General features: G+C 39.9%; 1 protein-coding gene across 2 annotated transcripts in view; it reads left to right on the forward strand.

Annotated features, from left to right (window-relative positions):
- The window catches only part of TRPM3 (transient receptor potential cation channel subfamily M member 3), a 501163-nt gene that overhangs the window by 390786 nt on the left and 88071 nt on the right, over positions 1 to 22306 (forward strand). For both annotated transcript variants that reach the window (XM_055310391.1, XM_055310392.1), the window contains 3 exons: positions 10784 to 10884; positions 12276 to 12410; positions 16907 to 16957. In XM_055310391.1, the coding sequence (XP_055166366.1) occupies positions 10784 to 10884; positions 12276 to 12410; positions 16907 to 16957 (287 nt within the window). The remainder of the gene's footprint in view (positions 1 to 10783; positions 10885 to 12275; positions 12411 to 16906; positions 16958 to 22306) is intronic.

Here is a 22306-nt window from a genome sequence, read left to right on the forward strand (position 1 = left end):
CCAAAGGGAGCCCACAACTCCATTTACAAGCCACTGAAGTATTTAGTGACCTTCAGGGTATTAAAAAATAAAAACAAACAAAAATATTTCTTCAAACACGGAATCACAGGTCCCTAAATAAGCAAACATTCCCTGCAATACGTGCCATTGGTGCCATGACATATCTGGGATGTCTTACTACAAGCAAGTGGGCCTTAACTCTGCACCCAAACCCCCTCCTTCTCAAAGTCTCAGCCTGTGGCACATTCTCCACATTCCTCCTTTCTCTTCAACTCCTCACTGCCTCTCACTCTCAGCAAGCGGTATCCCCTCTTATTTCACTGTCAATATTTAGCTTCATCCAAGCTCCCTTTTTCCCTACTCATGAATATTAGTTTCTCCACTCAACCTCATTGCTTTTCCTCCTCACCCCAATGTCATCTCTTCTTTGCTGACGGGCTGCTCTCTGGCCTCCATGCTGCAGGATCCCATCTACCATGTACTTGCTCTTGCCTCCCTCCTCTAGGACTCTGTTGCTTCTGCCCTCAATGCATCCAGGTTCTTTGTCACCTGCAGAGACCTTGGCCCCCACCCCCCAGGACCCTCAAGGAAGTGTCTAACTTTTCTTCTCTTGATGATCCAGCTCTGAAAGCTGACCTGCCTTTCCACCAACTGTCCTTTCCCTCCACCTGCTCTGAATTCTGGGCTCACTGGTCCACACTGCAAATTTTCACATTCCCCATTCTACCCCATCCAGTTTCCTCACACAGGAATCAGTATTCCTGAAAACCCCAAATACTCTTCTCACCCCAATGATTATTATTATTCATGAACATTCAATAACTTCTGACAGTGTTAACTTTACTTCTTACCATGGTTCTTTTTTACCCTGAGGGAAGACCTCAGCTTAAAACCTGGTTCTACAAATTACTCCATCTCACTGACCCTCTATTTTCTGATCTTCAAAGTGGGGATAAAGATATTCACTGTACAGGGGCTTTGTGAGTATTAAATGAGATAATAAATGTAAAATGCCTAGTATATGATTGGCTTTCAATAAATGATGGTAATTGTATTTATTTTTACCTTTCCTCGGTGTCAGAGATATGGAGTGTTCTACACTTCTGGCCACTCCTTTGTCTCCACCAGACCCTCTTACTTCTCCATTCTGCCTTCTGTCAAGATTATGATTATAAAACTCCATAGGTTTAATATCATGTCTCCATGAATGACCTCCAGCCTCCCTCCCTGCCCCCTTTTCAAACTGCCTACTGGACAGCTCCCTTGGGTGTCACTTTGCACCCCAAGTTCAATCAAATTAATTGTCTTTAAATATACATATATTTTTAAAAAGTCATTTTTTCCCAAAAAGAGCTGATTTCTACCCAATTTTCCCAGTTATGTCCATACAGACCCTATCCATGGAGTTCTCCAGGCTCCAAAACTCCACCACATTTTTTCCTCCTTTTTTTCAAGCAAATTCTTACTAATTCTGGCCATTTTTGCCACCGTAATATCTCATATGCCTATTCCTTCTTTTCTCTCCTCATTCAGCACCAATCAGGACTTTGGACCTGATTAATTGCAATGGTTTCTTATGAGATCTTCCTGATTCTTATTGAGCATATATCCCTATCCATCCTTAATACTTTGATTAGTAATGAAAAGATCTGATCAAAAACACTCTTCTACCTACAGAATCCTTTGGGGCATCCAGTGCAAACATGGCAACACAAATTCATTAGTCTCTTCTTCTAGAAAGCGTCAAAAAATCAATAATGAAAGGGGAAGGCAAAAAACAAGGAAACTTTATTTTTGACAAAACTGGGAAATATTCCAAAATATGTGTAAATGCAAGAGATCTGTGGGAAGAAAGAGTAAAAGCTGAGGAGAGGAAAAACTGGCAGTGGCAATTCTCAGAAAGTACCAAAATGTAATTCCTAGATGCAAGGAATGCCCAAAGGTGCAAAGTTCTCTCCTTTACCTGGAACAGCATGTGCAAGAACGAGAGTGAGTTCGATGGTGACCCCAATTCTGACTTAGTACATAGATATAGAGGTGGTGGGCTCTAGAATTATGCAGATAAGTCATGTTTGCATCAGGGAGCTTATCTTTGTGGTAGCTGAGAAGAAAACCTTCCAGTTGTGAATAATAAGTAGCCTGGAATGCTACTCTGGGCCCATTATAACCCAACTCACTAGATGATAAATAATAAAAAAGCAATTAGCATATAGTTACATTCTAAAAAAAAAGAAAAAGAAAAGAAAAAAGGGCAAAACGTATGCACAGAAGACTATCTGTAAAAGTATTCCAGAGAACAGATGAATGTTATGAATAAATATTTTACCATGAACTTTAAAAAAAATTAAATCTCAGTGAAGTACTCTATTTATGAAGAAATACTTCCAAGTTGGAATACCAAAATTCAGGTAAGAGTAGGTGAGGCAGCAAGAGGAGATATAATGTGCATAGCACTTGGGAATAAAGTCGAGAATATGAAATCAGCACAGAACTGCAGACTTGAGAAAGGGTGCAAGATCAAATATGCATCATGAAAAACAGAGCAGGACACAAAAGATAGAAATGAGGAATGAGAACAGAAATAAATGAAATGGAAATAGATCATTAGAATTAATGAGAAATTATATTTATAGAAGACAGAAAATGGGGATCCAACATAAGCATAACTGGTATCTCCAAAGAAGTAAACCAAAATAATGGATCAGAACACATACTTTAAAATATAATTTAAGAATTTTTTTTGTCATAAAAAATAGTGAAAGCAATTAAAGCGGAAAGGAGAAAAAATGAGTGGGAAATATCAGAAAGGGAGACAGAACATGAGAGACTCCTAACTCTGGGAAACGAACTAGGAGTGGTGGAAGGGGCAGGGAGTGGGGGTAACTAGGTGACGGGCACTGAGGGGGGCACTTGATGGGATGAGCACTGGGTGTTATTCTATATGTTGGCAAATTGAAGACCAATAAAAAATAAATTTATAAAAAAAGAATTTTTTTTGTTAAACAAATTTTGAAACTTTGAGCTAGATATTGAAAGGCCCACCTTGTGCCAGGTTAAACTGATTTGGGATCCTCAACACCTAGACACATCCTAATAAAGTTACTGAAAATCAATGAAAAATAAAGACTACTTTGGGCCACCAGGCAAAATGATCAAGTCTTTCATGAGATTAAAAATCAAGTTGGCTACAAACTTTCTTACAGTAACATTCAATGCCAGGAGATAATAGAGCAACAGATTTTTATATTGAGCCCATGTCATTCAACTATAAAGACTACTAAAAAAAGCAGCTTAGAACATTCTAGAATTCTGGTAATATTGTTCTCATGAGTTCCTCTTGGAAAAGCTACTAGAGAAGATACAACTTGACTTACCAGGAGATGCTTGGGTAACATTCTGGCAAAATCACTAAGTGTAAGCACTGATACTAGAAGCTAACAGAACTAAGATACAAACAAAATGGTACTGAGGGGGGCACTTAATGGGATGAGCACTGGGTGTTATGCTATATGTTGGCAAGTTGAACTCCAATAAAAAAATAAAAAATAAGTAATAATAATAATAATAAAAACAAAAAAAAAAACAAAAAACAAAAATGAGACATGGAATAACAGAAATGAATGTAAGCATTACCTGCCTTCCAAGGTAGAAATAATATAGCAATGAAAAGAAGCTAAGAGAAGGATGGAGGGAGAGGTAGTAGGCTTTTTGACTCATTATAATATCTGTACCTTTCACCTCCTAAAATAAGGAATGTAAGACTGACAATTCAAACAGTAGTAGTAGTAGAAATGTAAGAATATTTAATGGAAGGAACCAAATAAAACACTAAACATGTAATGGTATATTCTAAAGTTCAATGGTGGAGGAGAGAAGAGGAAGAGAAAGTATGCAAACAACATTCATCATTGCTCACAGTGGTAATGAGTGCTGTCTAAAGAAATAGAATTAGGAGTCCCACTCCAGACCAGCTGAATCAGAGTGACTGTTGAAGCAAGATTCCCAGATGAATCACACATACATTGAAGTTTGAGAATCCTGCTCTGCACTACAGCCAACGTATGAAGTATTCTTGGTCCATTAACTCCATTTTACCTTCTTATCTTGATGGTTTACCTACAATAGTATTTTTACTATTGGCTAGTAGTGTTAGTTGTATTTTACTATCATAATAAATTACCACACACTTCGTGGTTTAAAAGAACAAAAATTCATTCTCTTATCATTTTGGAGGCTGGAAGCCTAAAATTAAGGGATCAGCTGGGTTATGTTCCTTCTGAGAGTTTCAGGGGAAAATCACTTCCTTGCCTTTTTCAGCTTCTGGAGGTTGCCTGCATTCCTTGACTTGGGCTCCTTTCTTGCTTTGGTCCAACTGATGCTTTCATCTTCACATGTCCTACCACTACTTGGAGTCCCTTGCCTCCCCCTTCTAAGGACCCTTGTGATTATATTGCATTGAGCCCACCAGATAAGCCAGTATAACCTCATCTCAAAATTCTTCACTTTAATTGTGTCTTTGACATCCCTTTGCCATATTAAGTAACATCTTCACTGGTTCCCAGGATCCAGGACATGCACATCTTTTTGAAAGTTGGGGGCATTATCCAGCCTACCGCACACTCCATTTGTTCAAATCTCCACCATCCTTCTCTTCTATAATCAAATTCGACTTCCTCCTCAAAGTGACTTAACTGACAAGGGAGTGCTCTGAGCTTATGCATACAGCCTCTTACCACTTGCTCTTTGATATAGTCATTTGTATACTTGTCACAGCTCTCCCTTTATCTCATCCCACATCCATTCTTATTAGATTGCATTTTCCTTGAGGGAAGAGATTGCAGATATGCTTCTATCTCCATGTTCTACTAAAGTTGCACATGCTAACATCATCAAAGACTTCTTAATTGCCAAATCCAATGCACATTTTGAAGTTCAGTCATTCATTCAACGAATGGTTACTAAGTACCTATTATGTATCAAGCACTGTTCTAGAGTCTAAGAATACAATAGTGAATAAAGTAGACTAACCCCCTGGCCTCTCAAGGTTTACCTTCTGGAGAAGGAAATAAATAATAAACCAATAGACACATGAGTAGTGCCTTGTAGTAAAAAGAGTTGTGAAGAAGGAAGGCCAATGGAGCACCAGGATAGCTGAGTCAGTTAAGTATCCAACTCTTGATTTTGGTTCAGGTCATGATCTCAGGGTCTTGAGATCAAGTTCTGTGTTGGGCTCCACATTCAGTGGGAGCTTGAGAGTCTCTCTCTCGCTCTTGCCTCTGCCCCTCCCCTGCCTCCATGCTCTCTAAAATAAATAGATAAATATTTTTTAAAAGTCTAGCTTTTTTACTTGCCCTCTTTGCAGCTTTAATCCTACTGATCACCCCCTTACTCTTTGAATTCTCCCTTCCCATAGTTTAGGGCATCATGATCTCCAGGTTCTCTCTGTTTTGTGTGTGTGTGTGTGTGTGTGTGTGTGATTTCTTTCTAAAGATTTGCCTTACTTTAATAGACTTTAAATATTGGTGCTATTCAATGATCCATCCTCTCCTCTCTTCTTATCACCTTAATGCTAATATTTTCCACATCTGTTTACAGACCTAACCCTTATCCAAGAATGCAATTTTGTCATCCCCCCCCTTTTTTTTATCTTGCACTTGCAAATCTCAGTTGGTCATTCTATATCTGGGCTCCCAAGTTAGAGATTAGAGGACTACTTTTAACTTCTCTTGCTCCCCACTTCAAATATCTTACCCAAAGCTACCAATCGTGCTTTCTAAACATCCCTTGTCCAAGCAACTTCTTTAGATCATTATCCCTTTCCTAGAATATTGCAAAACTTTCCTTATTGCTCTTTCTCCCTCAGTCCAATGTCCCTTCCAATCTATCCTTCACACTGCTGCCCAAGGAATTTTTCTAAGACATGGATCTGACTGAATTATTTCTGAAATAAGGTTTTCCAATGGTTTCCTTCTGTCTTCAGAATAAAGGCAAGCTCCTCCAACATCATGCACAAGTCCTCCCATTCTGGCTTCATCTCTCTCTGCTTCCAACTCACATATACCTCAAGTACTGAATTTCCCTCAGTGTCTTCCCATGAATTTCCCAAATTCACAGGGCTATTCAACCCTCCCAATCTTTGCATAGGCTGTTCCTTTTGCCACAATGCCTTTCTTCATCTCATTTCTCTAGTGAACTAATCTCTCCCTTAAAACTATTATATATGCACTTAAATCTTCCCTGACCTCCTGCAGAAAGAGGAAATCTTAAAACCATATGTTTTATATCTTATACTTACTTGTATTCATTTCCACATCAGGGCCTTAATATTTGATGCTCCCTCTTCCTAGAATTCCCCCCAAACCCCCACCCCCTGCCCAGTTCTTCACATGATGTCTTTTTCTAATCATTTAGGTCCCCCCACACCCATTCAAGTGCTACTCTCAGAGAGGTCTCCTGTTCATTCATCCTAACAGCAGCTCCATCATCACCTAGCTTATTATTAGTACCCCCAATATACCAGTGCTTTAAAAGGCCTTCTCCATGCCCACTTGGCATCTGGCATCATCCAGGGCCACAGTGGCATGTGGGTAGTGTACCGTTAGCCCAAACCAGGAACTTCATGGACCCCAGACCCATGTCAATTCTTCAGGGTATGTTCCAACCCTCTATTTCCCTCACAGGGCCAACTAGATGCCCTAAAGGACACCCAGACTTGTACCTAGAGGTTATCCAATGGCTTCATATCCAGCCCTGGTCTCAGGAGGGCAACGTGGCAGGCAGATCACGCCAGCTGACTAGGTCAAGTGAGACTGGGTAACCAGAATGGTGCTGCCACATTGAGCTGGAGTGACTCAAATTGTTCCTATAGACATAGGTCCCATGTTTATTGGGAATGACCCTACTCCTTCATAGCACTTACACAATCAGAAAGTACACAATTTCTTAGTTTCATAATTCCTTCACTTTGAGTGCTTAGAAGAAAGTAGTAAGCTCTGTGCACAGGGTGACCTTAGCTATCTCACTCACCATTGGATGTTCAGTGTTGAAAATAGTTCCTGGCATAGAAGGTATTCAGTATCTGTTGAGCAGATAAATGAATGACTGCATGAAATGGTGTATTTAATTACAGACCTGGCTCTTCCTCTAGAATGTAAGAATCTTGGGACAAAGGACTGCCTTACTCATGTTGGCCCTCATACTGACAGTGCCTGCCATAAGAGAAGGCATAAATCTGGATTTTTTAAATGTGTAAATAAATGAATAAACCAGTGGATAAGTGAATGCATATATATTACCTGGACTCAAGACTCTTCACCTTGTCTTTATGATTCTAATGTGAAAATGAGGTTAAGGATGTCTTGTTCTTAGAAGCTCTCAGGGAGCTTTTAAAAACTGCAATGCCCAGGACCAATGAAACCAGAACCTCTGAGATGGCTCCCAAGCACAAGTATATTTCAAGCCCTTCAGGCAATTCCAGCATGCAAACTGAGCATGTAGCACAGCCATCCAGGTTTGTGCAGGACTGCCAGGTGCCCCAGGATGTGGACATTTCAGTGCTAACAGAGTAACTATCCTGGGCAGCTGGGATGGTTGGACAGCCTACTTGAAAACCTCTGATCCAAACTGTCACCCAGGATCATTTTTGAGTGATGTATTTTCAATTTTTGAAAAGTCAAGACTCATTGCTTTGTGCTTTCACTTGACACTTATGTAATTACGTTCAGGTAACTCACATTGACCCCAATAGCTGCTTCCTCCTATGTCCTCTTGTTCAGATTTGTGCTGCTACTATTGACTGGGTGACATACAAATTTGTGTCATTCAAATGGCAAAGGGAATGATTAAACTATTACAGCAGGTTAGCAATGACCAACAGAGCCTCTAGGGAACCAAAGGAAAGTATAAGGTTCTACCTTTTCAAATGCATTCCCAATGAGCCTTCACTTTCTTTCCTTCAGAATGATGACTGTACCTTTTGACATGTTCCTATTTATCATTTGTTTACATCCATTACCCTGGTATTAATTTACAGTTTCTGATATCACTTGAGGTGATAAATAGCTTAATAGAAAACTCCCTGTGTAAACTGAATTAATATTCATCATCCCAAACACTAATTAATTCACTACTAGTATGTGATTTATATGGAACCCATCAATGTGTAGACACCAGAATCAAAAATCACCCTTTGACCTGTAAGGAGAAAGTGGCACAAAGCTCTCTAGGCCCTTTGTTATTCAAATGAAGGTCTCAGATTATTAGCATCAGCACCACCTGAGAGCCTATTAGAGATGCAGAAACTCAAGTCCCATACCAGACTTAATAAATCTGATTCTCTGGAGTTGGGGCTCAAGAATGTGTTTTTAAAAGCTCTCCAGGGGCACTGCGTGGCTCAGTTGGTTAAGTGTCTGCCTTCGGCTCAGGTCATAACCTTGAAGTACTGGGATTGAGTCCCGAGTTGGGCTCCCTGCTCAGTGGGGAGTCTGCTTCTCTTTCTAACCTGTTTGTGCATGCTCTTTCTCTCTCTCAAACAGATAAAATTTTTTAAATAAAAACATAAAACCTCTCCAGGTTATTCTTATGCATGCCCAAATTGGAGAGGTACTGTCTAGAGAGCATTTTGCTCACCTCATTCTTAACTTTAATATCTCAGAGTGGAAAGGGAAGAGGCAAGGGGAGGCAGAAGACAGAATCATGCTCTGGGCACATTGAAAACACCTGAAGATCTTAAAAACTATCAGAGCCTGGCTCCCACACCAAGCATAGGGATGTAGTTGTTTTGGGGTGCAATCTGGGTCTATGGATGTTTTAGAAGCTTCTCAGGTGATTCTCAAGGGCAACAGACTTTGCGAATCATTGGTACAGCTTCATCACCAGCAACACTATCTGCAGCTCGTGGTTCCGAGCCTCCAGCCAAAAAATCCAGAAAAATGGGCAGTCCTAGCATTTACTATCCCTCCTTCCCTGACAAACATCAGAATTAGCAGAGATAGAATGAAGGGAAAACTCACTGGGGCTGAATCTCACCTCTGTCATGATAAATGCTTCTCCTGTTTACCTTCTGTCTTCTGTTATAGCGATTTGGTTTTTAATCTCTCTGGACCTCAGTATGGTCATCTGTCAAACGGACACAATAATATCCATTCCCCAGGATTATTTGGGACATTACATATAATATGTGCAAATGCCTAATATTTTGCCTAGCACATATTAGATGTCCAAAAAATCTGAGGCAGGTAAGAATGCTGTCTCTGTACCGCGCACCCCTGCTGGTAGGACATCTAGCAGCATGAAGACAGGCAAATATTTAGGGATGGCTCCTGGTCAGGGTAACAAGGGTGTTAACTGCAAAACCCTGTTCACATGTGAATTCATTTATATGATCTCATTCTAGTCTCATATCCCAGCCAGTAAACAGGACAATTCTTACTGTCCCCATTTCAAAAGATGATAGAGCAGTAATAGAGAGAGGTCCAAAGTCACGCAGCTGCAAAATGGCAGACTCAGGGCCCAGTGTTCTCTCCACCTGTCATTCTCAGCCTCACACCCAGCTGCTTGGTGGGTTGCATTTATTGACAGGATGCATTGATCATTGACCAGCACATGCATTGCTACTAGACCAGCACTGTTCCAATAGAACTTTCTGTGATGATGGAACCGTTCTGAATCTATACTCCCCAACTCAAAGGCTGCCAGCCAAATATGGCTACTGAGCATTTGAAATGTGGCAGAGTGCCTGAGGAATTAAAGTTTTTTTTTAATAATAAATAAAGTTTTTGTTTTATTTAATTTTATTTAATTTAGATTTAAATAACCACAGGTGGACAGCACAGATCTAGCCACAGAGTCTGGAGAAGAAGGGGAAACTGAAAATGTATTCCAGTGGCTTCTGCCCACAAACCAAAGAAAACCTAAGCCACTTGTTTGCCTTTCTCTTAAAAGATCTTAACTCTGGGCAGCCCGGGTGGCTCAGCGGTTTAGCGCCACCTTCAGCCCAGGGCCTGATCCTGTAGACCCAGGATTGAGTCCCACTTCGGGCTTCCTGCATGGAGCCTGCTTCTCCCTCTGCCTGTGTCTCTGCCTCTCTCTCAATCTCTGTCTCTCATGAATAAATAAATAAAATCTTAAAAAAAAAAAAAGATCTTAACTCTTTGTCAGTAGAGCGGCAGAGTCAGCCCCATGAGGTGATGAGGGCAGAGCACCATGTAATATACAATTTGAAGGATGCTTTGCACCAGTGATTGACCAGCAGAAACAAAACATGTAACAGAGCACTGCTTCTCAAACTTGAATGTGTGCATGAATCATCTGAGATCTTGTTAAAATATAGATTCTGATTTAGTAGCTCTAGAGTGGGGCCTATGGGTCTGCAATCCTAACAAGTGCCCAGCTGCTGCTGCTGCTTCAGACTAGCAATGCTGTTGAGCAGTGGGTCTTCATTGAGCTGGTTTTATCTCTTCCCTTCCGCCTGGAACCATTTGGTAATATCTGGAGACATTCTGGACGGTCATGACCTGAGTGGGGTCTGTCATTGGCACCTACTGGGTTGAATTCAGGGATGCTGCTAAATAGTCTACAATGTACAGAACGACCCCCAAGAGTAAAGAATTATCCTGCCCCAAAATGCCAATAGTGCCACGTCTGAGAAACCCAGCTGTCCAGCTGTGTCCACTCTTCAGGAAGAAGGGGGTTGATGGGAGAGTAGGGGAGTAGGTCTTCTTGGTATAATAACTGATCGTTGCTTTCTGTCTCCCACTTTTTTCTCCTACTTGTCCATACACAGGAGCAAATGCCTCGGCACCAGACCAGCTGAGCTTAGCTCTAGCCTGGAACAGAGTGGACATCGCTCGCAGCCAGATCTTTATTTATGGGCAGCAGTGGCCGGTAGAGTATATGTCACCACCCTGGGAAAAGCCCACTTGCCTGGGCAAGGGTATTTGCCTAAGAAGTCTCTGAAAGCAGCTCAGGAAACTGCTGCCTCTTTTCCAGGATGGAAATGTTCCCTCATAGCCATCTCCTTGTTCAGCCCTTCTCATATTTAGGAAAACACTGCCACCTGGTTGAAGACGCGACAAAGCACAACTGCAAACATTCCAGACACTTCCCACCTCTGAGTGGCCTTTGATGGCAATTTTCAGCTGCACATGATGCTGTTTCTTTCACACATCTGAAAATATATATATATAAGACAAGACTGTATTAATTCAAGTGAAGGAAGGAATGGAACTGGCAGTTTGTTTCTGTTTGTCTTTGAGGTTGTTGCTCTGAGTGGCAGTGCCCCGCGCTAGCGTATGGCTTGGTCATACCTCAGGACGCAGAATTAGCAGGCTTCCACATGCAGGTACCATCTGGTCCTGGTGGCTGAGCACAGGTCCTCCCTATTCCCAAGAACAACACAGAGGGAACCAAAGCTTTATATAACTGTTCTTGGTTTGTTTCCCTCAATTGACACTACCAAAAATAAAAACTTGGAAAATTGACTCTTGGGTGGTTTATGTGTGTGTCCCTAGGAGGCAGCCAGCAGTCTGAAATCTGATTTCTGTGCTGGAATAACTGGAGGGCAATACCCTCATGGAAAGATCTCATTTAATCCTTTCTTTCTTTCCCCCCAGACAGCTTCTACCTATGGTTAAGCCCCTGTCTTTATTTAGTGCTGCGAGTGGATTGCTAGTGTGGAAAGATTTGTCAAGGAGTCTGGACACTGGGAAATATTTGTGAAATGAATTAAATAAAATCCTGGTAAACAGACCAAAGGATCTAAATAGTTGCTGGGTCTCTGCATAGAAATGGGTGAGACAGAGGCAAGGTAATCTAACACTTAATTAAAATAAAGAAGGGCCTACTTTCTGATCTGTTCATTAGGGTCTCTATTTTCAAGGTAGCCAGGGGTCTAATTCAGAGCCTTGAGAAGATGAAAGGGAGGACAGCAAAGCATCCACTTTGGCACTTCACTACTATTGCAGAAGTTTGGTCAGAGAACACAAGGATAATCCTTGTATATCCAGCATCTTCTCAGACTCTTATTTTGACTTCTCAAAAGAGTCAAGGAGGAAGTAGCTTTTAGAACTAGAAACCTTTGAATTCTATTTTCAAAGACAGGCCCAAAAACACAAGAAAGATTGTGGCTGTCCTAAAAGTGGAGTTGTTAGCATGTTCTTGAAATGCTGAAGGTTTATCAAATGGCAAAGGCATCCATTTCTAAACTGTTGAGGTGAACACCAAGGAACTGCATCCCTAGAATCTGGGGCAGACTAACTCAGTGACTTGATTTGCAGGTGGGGTCTTTGGAGCAAGCCATGTTGGATGCCCTAGTTCTGGACAGAGTGGATTTTGTGAAATTACTCATAGAGAATGGAGTAAGCATGCACCGTTTTCTCACCATCTCCAGACTAGAGGAATTGTACAATACGGTAGGACCAAGCTAAGGCACTTTTTATTTTCTCTGTGTTTTTTTGTTTTACCTTCTCCTGCCCCCAACATGCCTGTGAGTCTCTTCCCTCCTCTCCAAATGCATGGATCATTTTTCACAAATGCTCCCTTAGACCTGTAGACAACAATGTCAAGTCACCAAGATTCCACTTGTTTTAACTGCTCAGTTGTCAGCATCTAAGGCAGAAAGTTATATATGATCACACCAAAAGCTAACATTCTGAGATTCTTACACAAAACCACACAGTTCTGAAAATTAGAAGTCAGTTTATGCTCTAAGCCCAGAGGGTATTTGAAGCAATCAGCAGAGGAGAATTGATTTAATTCAAAGGAAACCGATTAACTATCCTGCACCATCTTGTTACCCCCAGAGCTATGACATTCATTCCTTTTCCTCTCTAATGGAATAAAATATAAAATACCCCTTGTTTGGAGTTACCCAAAAATATTTCTTGTGTTGTTTTGTAACAATTTGCTAATTCATTTATTAGGGATACCAAAGTGTAAGCGTAAAGAAAAACCACTATTTATGAAGTTGCTTATAGTATTTGGTGAGTTAAGTACATTGGTCAAGCTGATGCTAATATCCAGTGAAGTTTAAAGAGTAGATATGGAAACCTCAAGAGGGAACAGGATGCTTGGAGAGTACAATTCAGGAAGGTTAAAAAAAAAAAACCTTGTTTCCCAAAGGTTCTGCACCTACCTCAATAGCTTTTGCTGCTTATTTTTTCAAATCCCACAAAGGCAAATCCCCTTGGATCTCCAGTAGACTTATAATGTGGTATACTTACATAAACAACTTTTCCACATTTCCCAAATATTCTTTCAATCCAGCCGTGATTAACATTTTGGGGAAGTAATGCCTATGATACATTAGAAGCAGTATTAAATATGTCAAGTATTCTGTATATACATATTTTTATATAATTCACATACAAGATCAATAAATTTTTACTTGGAATATTGAAAGAAAGAGTAGGTATTGTTTTCCTCCATTTTACAGATAAGAAAACTAAGGCCAAGAAGTGAATTGGTTCGTTCAAGGTCACAAAACTCCTAAGTAAAGAAGAAAGCCAGTACTGAACCAACACTGCTGTCTTAGAGGTTATTCTTCCTCTCATTTGTCACAATGCTTCTCTGTCCCACCACCCACAGCTCTAATGAGATGGAGTTTATTAACCTCTCCCCAGCCTTAGTGGGTGTTAGGTGATACCACACTGGCTCTATCTTGTTCTTGCTGCTGGAACTAGAATATAGGTTAGCAGAGTAGCTCCAGATTTCTGTTTTCTCTGCACATTTTCTTGGTTTTTCACAGTGACACTTTCAGGAAGAATAATAGACTGAAATAATAGAGTAGGAGGCCCCAGTTTCTATCCTCACCAAAAGATCAATAATTAGCTATAGGAGAAATGGATAAATTTTTAGAAACATGCAACTAACCAAATGTGAATCATGAAGAAATAGAAAAATTTGAACAGACCAATAACAAGTAAGGAGATTGAATTAGTAATCAAAAACCTCCCAACAAAGAAAAGTCCAGGAGTAGGTGAATAGAATTCACAGATGAATTCTACCAAATATTTAAGTAGTTATCCTCAATTCTTGTCCAACTTTTCAAAAAGTTTGAAGAGGGGCAATACTCCCAAACCTATTTTAAGTGGCCAACGTTGTACTCATACTAAAGCCAGATAAACACACTACAAGAAAATAAAACTATAAGCCAATCTCCCTGATTACTATAGGTACAAGATTTCTCAATCTTGATATCTTGATAATCTCAACAACCCATTAAAAAGATCATACACCATGACCAAATGGGATTCCACCCCTAAATGCAAGGATGGTTCAATCTATGCAAATCAACAAATGAACATAACATTAGTAGAATGAGAGACAAACTCATATCCTCTCAATAGGGAGGGAGACAGGGAAAAACAAGCATCCAATTTGGAAAGGAAGAAGTAAGCTGGTCTTTGCTGACAACCTCCTCTGGTATATAGAAAATCCCTAAGACTTTACACACACACACACAAAAACAAACAAACAAACGAACAAAAAACCTGTTAGAACTAATAAATGAAGCCAGTAGAGTTTCATGATATGAAATCAACATATAAAAGGCAGTTGCATGTCCATACACTAACAGTGGACTATCTGAATAAAACAATCCCATTTAGAATAGCATCAAAAATTATAAAACACTTAGGGATAAATTTTACCAAGAAGTACAAGATTTATTAAGCAAAAATTATAAGACATTGATTAAAGAAATTATATAGATATAAATAAGTGGACAGATAGCCCACATTCATGGATTAGAAGTATTGATATTGTTAAGATGACCATATCACCCAAAGCCTTTTATAGATTCAATGCAATCCCTTTTAAAATGCCAATGTCACTTTTTCATGGAAATAGAAAAAGCTATCCTAAAATTCACATGGAGTCAAAAAGGACCCTGAATATCCAAAGCAATCTTAAGAAACAACAAAGGTAGAGGCATCACCTTTCCTGATTTCAAACTATTTCACAAAGCTATGGTAATCAAGACAGTATGGTACTGGCATAAAAATAGACACAAACACCAACAGAACAGAATCGAAAGCCCAGCAATAAACACATATGTATAAGGTCAACTAATATTTGAAAAGGGAGCCAGATATAAAAATACAATGTGGAGGATCCTAGAAATATTTGGGGCTGAGGGGCGGGAAAAATGGGAGATTCTAGTCAAAAAGTATAAACTTTCAGTTACAGGATGAATAAATTCCAGGGATCTAACCTACAGCATGAAGACTATAGTTAACAACACTATAATATATAATTGAAAGTTGCCATTAGATTAGAGCTTTAATGTCCTCACCATAACAACAACAAAATTGTAATTATGTTAAGTGAAGGATGTGTTAACTAACGTTATTGTGATAAAAAAGTCTCATTTTACACCTCAACTTACACAATGTCTTATTCAATTATTTATTAACAAAACTAGAGAAAAAAAGAATAATGGGGTTTTCAGGAAAATAAATGAAATAAAAAACAGAGTTTAATTCCTTGCATATCAGAGAATCAAGGTAATATATTTATTCCAATGATTGGAAAGAAGTCAGTAGGAAAATTCTATAAGAAAGGCCAATAGATTTCATCACCTAAATCAACTGGAGTACTCTGTCAAGAAGAATTATGGGACTTTGAATGGCCTCAGTAATAATAAGGAGATTGCACGTGGTCAAAGCCGGTAGGCAACAGAGCCAGGTGGGGAGCCAGGCGTTCTGATCCTGTAGTCTGTGTGTTTAACCCCTATATCAGACTGCATTTCTCAGAGGAAAAAGAATTCTGAGAAGTATGTTGCAAGAATGGGCAGATAGCTGAGGAAATACACAGGAATTCTCTCCATACCTGAATATGTTCCCACAGCGCTGAAGGATTTGCCATCACTGAGAGATTCAGTGAGATTGAGATTCTCCAGTAGGGGCACCAGATTTTGCAAATAAAAATACAAGATGCATAGTTAAACGTGAATTCCAAGTAGCCAGTGAGTAATTTCTAAAATGAGCATGTCCCATGAAACATTTAGGATATATTTATACTAAAAATTATTTCTTATGTATCTGAAGGTCAAATTGCACTGGGCATCCTGTATTTTATCTAGCATTCCTATTCCTGAAAAACAACAGGATGGTACGTCACTTCACGTTAGCCTCTCATTTCCCACAAAGATCCTGTGGCTTTTTCTTTTGACTAAATTTGAGCAAACTGCTACCCAAGAGTCAAATCCAGCCCACTGCCTGTTTTTTAATGGCCTGCAAGCTAAAAGTGTTTGTAAAACATTTTTTAATGATCGAAGGAATCACTAGAAGAATATTTTGTGACATATTAAAATTATATGAAATTTGATTCTCTTTTGGTGTTTATAAGTAAAGTTTTATTGAAACACAGGCAGGTTCATTTGTTTACATATTGCCTCCGCCTGCTTTTGCATAATGGCAGAGTCGAGCAGTTGTAATGAAAACTGTATGACCCAAAAGTCTAAAAGATTGACTCTTTGGCCATTTATAGAAAAATTTGCCAACCCATTTTGGACAATTTCTCAGTCATTCTGGGTAATAAGCAAGTTGTGATCAGCAGTGTGCCAAAGTGTATTTCCAGTGCTGTAAATTGGCCTTTTTGTCTCTCCCCTGCCTCAAAACTAACCCCTTAAATGATCTTTTGGCCCAGTTGTCAACAGAGTTGACAAGCTCCTTTATAAAGTCTGAACCTAGAACCTCAAACACTTTTTCTTGAGGAACCACAATCCAAAAATCTGCCAGCGTGTTTGTTTAGAAAAGACAGGTACAACTGAGCAACTAGAACAAGGTTCATCTTAAAGAACTGCACCCCCTCCACTGGCCAGAACCCTTCCTTCCAGATCCTTCCTGCCTTACCAATGAGAGCCCCTGACCAGCAAAACCATTTGATTCTTCTTTATTGTTTTCAGAGACATGGGCCCTCAAATACATTGTACCACTTGGTCAGGGATGTCAAAAAGGTAAGAACCCTCTCGACTGCAGGTCGGAGGCCCTGTCTTGACTGCTTCCTGTAATTAGAAAGCGCCTCTGTTTTGCATGAGCTGCCAGCGAGTTCCTGTCCCCGCGAGACCCCTCATTTCAGGACGCAGCGTGTGTGTGTTGCCTTTTAACGATGACATCTCTGCTTACAATGCAGCTGTGGTTTTAGATGCTTTCATTGGACACAATGTTTTTGGAGAGCACAATTCCTAATGTTTTTGGATAGCTTTGCCCCATGCTGTGTGGATTTATGCCATTGCCTGTTTTCTTCCATATGCCCCTCACTGTTTGGGGAGTTGGTTTTCCATGTTGTCTGACTAACCAGAGGAGGTATTTTCATGCACCAGCTCCTGATGCCACGCGTCACTGTCGCTTCTAACATTACACGGAGCGAAGGAAATATAGCTCAAAACGTCTTGGAGAATCAGAGACTAAAACACACATGTGCCTTCTATTCTTCTAACACTTTATTTTTTCCAGTATATTTTTTCACGTTTATCATCTAACCCAATGGGGTAATAAATAAATAAAAATTAAAAGCCAGGAGGTTTGGATCAAGGAGAATTATTCCTATGTTACAGATCCCGAGGCTGAAATGTAAGGAGTTGAGAACTGTATTAATGCTTAGGGAAGAGGTGGAATTCAAACTCAGATCCTTTGTTAACAGCAACAAAATAGTACCAAACCTTTAGTGATGACCAGGTGCATGGCACTAACCTAAGCTTTCTGTACATCTCAGTTCATTTCATCTTCATGATAATTCTACGAGGTAGAATTAGTATTTTTAAAATTATTATTATACAGTGTGATTCCCACTTATAGATGAGAAGAGTGAGGTGCAGGGAAGTATGTTTAATCCTAGGCAACTGTTGGTTCTTTTGCCCCAGTCTCTCTCAGAGGTAACTTCATTCTGAACCTTTGACAGCATTCCCAGAGACTGTTGTTTTAGCTCCAAATGAGGAAATAGATGGGGGCACTTTTCCCACCCCTACAACACATGTAGGCACACCCACCCACCAGACAGTAGCAATTCTTCACCAAAGCCCGTAGCACATACTCAGAGATAGCTACAAAGTAAGGTCAAAATAGAGTACGATTCCTTCATCTCATATGGAGTCATTGTCTAGAACTTCCCCCAGGTGTTCTGTAGCCACTTTTTAATTTTTCCCTTGAAAGACCAAGTAAAGGTCCTGGGGCTGCTTAGAATGTTCTATTAACCAGCTAGACCTTTGCTAGTAATGGATAAAAGTTCTGAAAAACATACAAAAAAGCCTTCTGTTGGCTCTTAGGAACCTTCCTCTCATCTCTACATCTTACTGAAGGGTTTTTTTTCATCTGGGTGAGTGGATGAAGCCTCAGATGCTGTGCCATCTGTACTTCCAACCCAACCACCATTTTACCAAGATCACACCTTTTCCCGATTTGCCCCCTTTCGAGCCATAAGCACACCTGCACTCACCAGAGCCACTCTTCTTACCCTCAAGTCTTCTAACTTTGGGCAATTTATCATGGCTTACAATTGCCTGGAAATTAAAGAGGGGGAAATATCTAGAAAGAGTAAGCATACTCATCTAACATATTTTTTGCCAAGGTATTTGTTGCTTGTGTACAACAGAGTTTTTAAATAATAAATAAGATATTATCTCCCCCATCACCTTGAGCTACACTATGTAACTGCAGGAATTATGAGACTTTCTGAAGAGACAGCTACATCCTTCAATCTCAGCCATTGGCTAATTTGAGCCTTCAAATAGAATCACTGATTCACCTCCACCCCCTAGTTTCTCAATATCTTGCCTGATTTTCAAAGGGATTTTTTGCAGTTAGATTTCATTGAGTGTAAATGATCAAAATCCCTCCTACAAGGTTATTTTCCTTGTAGGGCTCTGCTTTGCAACATCTCCCTTCTGAAATCCTGTTCACTGCCTCTTATATTTGCTTGTATCACTTGCATTAGAAGGCATGTATTTTTAAGATAGGGTTTTTTTTTTAAAACTTCTTGACTAAAGATGTACTTCAAAAGTAATATACACTAACAAGAAAGAATGGCATGGTAAGGATGTGGGAGGAAGGAGTATTAGGAGTTGGCTTATTTTTCTTTCAAGTGTGATCCAAATATTAGAGCAAAAACATGTAAGGATTCATTTACGTACTGATTTAGTGACTGGAGACAGTGATCACAAATGATCCAGGATAGTTTCTGAACTGGCTTAGGAACCATTTGTCCTTCTACCTGGGAAAAGAGACTCCCAATAAGGTGAGGAGAAACAGCCAGCCTGTGTTTAGTTTCTTCCCTTGGGAAGAAAGAGGAATAGGAAAAGCAGACTTCCAGTTACTTCTTTAATAAAGATAAGCCCCTGACTTGGACAGCAAGAAGGTATAACCACTGGAGCCACATGTTATATGGAAGAAGGAAGCTAAAGATGAGAGGTCTCTGTGTTTTCTTAAGAGAACTTAATATTGGTTACATCTTCCTCAGATGGTTCCAGATGACTTCTAGCAATTGAGAGCAATGCGATATACAAAAGTCTACAAAAGCTAGGTTTAAAATGCTAAGAAAAATCTTGGACAGTTTAAGCAATTTTCAAAATTAAGCGACTTGATAATTAGCATGTGCTTTGTGCTCTATGATTATAGGACTTTACGTTACATATTGATTGATGTGATCTGTGACAAAAAAAAAATATTAACCAGTAGTGATAAGCCCTGGTATGAAATGCTACTCCTACATTAAGAACATAGTTCTCAATCTTAAACATAGTGTTTGATGATATGTCTGTAAAATTGAATACAAGTAACTCTTAGGAACCCAGGGAATGCATTTAGGAATCACTAGATAGTCCCACATTAACAGCATGGTATTTCCAAGTCCAACTCTCCTTTGAAATCAAACAGAGCTGAATTTGGAGAAATGAATCTCAAATTATTGAGGAGCAGTGAGGTAAAAAGTTGGTTATACAGCATTAATCAGAAATTTTAAATGATATAGGCCAACCCAATTCCCTGAACTGCTTTCTTGCATAAATCCATTGGATGCACCAATGCTACATTAATCTAGAGTGGCCCCAGTCTGTCTGCTTTTCCGTGAAATCTAACTTGCCATTTTTAGAAGCTAACTGTCTGCTCGATTTGTGCCTCTCTATATGTTTTAAAGTACTAGTTTTTCTTTCTTAACTTAAATGTGCTAATACTTCAGATTACCTGTACTATCATTCCCCACTAAGGAAGGGTGATATTTGAGTACTGTAGAGAAATAGTTGTCAAATTATGATAGTTTAAAATTCATTCATATGGGAAGTAAGACCCAGAGCTTTGTAGAATGAAGGGTGGAGAGGGAAGCATTTCAGACACTCTTTAGATAAAGAAAGGACATTTTCATAATCCCATCTGCCAAATTCATGCAGATTTGCAAAAGAATTTTTATTTCTTAAAAGATTGCCTTGTCTATAACCATGCCAGACATTGAGGAAATGTCCTCTTTTCCAGGAATTTCCACCAGAATAGTCTTTTCCCCACCCTTCCATGGTAAACCTAACAACCAGCAGTCATTTTACACCTTACATACATCAGAAGGAAACAATCTTGTCTGGAAGGCTTGTTGTAAGTTTCCATGAAATGTGTTTCCCTACACAGCTGAGATCTGATAATGATATCATGAGCTGACTCCTGAAAAGGAATATATTTAGAAGAGCAGATCTAATACATACATTTAAACTACGCTTTTAATTAAAAGTCATCTTTAGGATGGCATGGATTAAAACTCGGCTTCAGAGTACTGGCTCATGGCACGAGGAAAGGAGACAACGTTTTCACATTGTCAGACTGTACCTACCAAGAGTGCCATGCTTCTCTGTTTTACCCTGTGGATTGAACTGTTTGAGTCACATGGCTTGCCATATGTTGTTGAGGCATGAAATGGGACATAAGTGTTCAGGCATTACCGATTACCAAAGCAATGGCCGAAAGACGGAGGAAAGAATAACAGAAATGACAGGAGGAGCATTACTCCAGTGTTATTTTTGGCTTCCTATTTGAAAAGCACCCAAGCAAAGGAAGACTCCTCCAGAAGATTTCTGGATATTACCTGTGGTATGCGAGGTGCTGTTCACTTTCTCTGCTTTTTTCCAAAGGAGGTGGATGTGATGAGCACCACACCATCCCTGTCTAGCCCTTTACCATCCCTGTCTCTGAGCCCTCGGCTCCCCTAACCATATTTCAGAGGTGATGAGAGGAAACTACTCCAACCCTGAGAGCTCTGGACAACAATCTTTGCCCAGGGACCAGACAGCATAGAAATGAGAGCCGCCTGCCAGGTAGTAGCCAGACAACTGGCCCTCTAGAAAAAGGCATGAATTTCGAAGTAACTGTCCAAAGTGCCTGTCTTGAGTGTGAATTGAGGTAAAGAGAAAGGTAGTGATCTGCCCAGGGTCACAGAGAGGCAGAGCGAGGACCACAGTCCAGCCCAGTGCTGTTTCCACTGTGGGGTCGTACTGTGGGCTGTTCTCTGCACCTGTGACATCTAAGGTCACAGGTGGTCGAGGCTGTCAGCCTAGCGCATCAGACATGCCCCAGTGTTGCCATCCCCTTCAGAGTTCATCCAGGATGCATGTATCACAAGAGGCTGAAATTGTATCCGATTTTATTAATTTTATGAAATTTCTTTCTTCTTCCCCAAAAGGGTTCCATTCTTCCTAGTAAAAATTGTGAAACTAATTTCCCTTAATGTCTCTGCTTTCAAAGCCTCTGGGGGAGGAAAAAAAAAAAAAAACATGCAATCACTCCTTCAAACACATTACGTGGTAAAGTAAGCTCTCCCTCCTCCAGATATCACTTTAACAAGAGCATTTGACTCTCTCCTGATTTTCAAATCCTTCAATCTGCTATACTCATTTACATCCCCTTATTACACATAGAAAACAGTCCAGGCAGGTAAATGCTGTCATAGGCGTCAGTCAGGTGAACATCGCCCCCTTGTGGTCAAACAGAAGGCAGGCCAGTTCGTCCAAGGCCTCTGCTCAAAGCTGGACAGAACCCAGAATGTTCACGGAATCCCTTCTCTGACTTGACACCAGATCACATACAAATCACTTCAAAATAATAAAACTTTACAGAAGTTCCGACAAAAAAAAAAGATTCCAGCACCTTCTTTGGTAGTATGTAAGCCTAAAGACTCTTAATGAATAAAATCACACAAAAAATGTGTTCTTTGCCCCTCTCAAATTTTTAGTATTTTGAACTTTACCATTATCACTTTCCTAATAACCTCCAGTCTTATAGACAATCTGAAAGCATAACTATTGCCACTCACTACTGGCCTTCAAGCAATACTG

This window comes from Nyctereutes procyonoides, unplaced genomic scaffold, assembly GCF_905146905.1.
Source record: "Nyctereutes procyonoides isolate TBG_1078 unplaced genomic scaffold, NYPRO_anot_genome, whole genome shotgun sequence".
Classification (NCBI taxonomy): domain Eukaryota; kingdom Metazoa; phylum Chordata; class Mammalia; order Carnivora; family Canidae; genus Nyctereutes; species Nyctereutes procyonoides.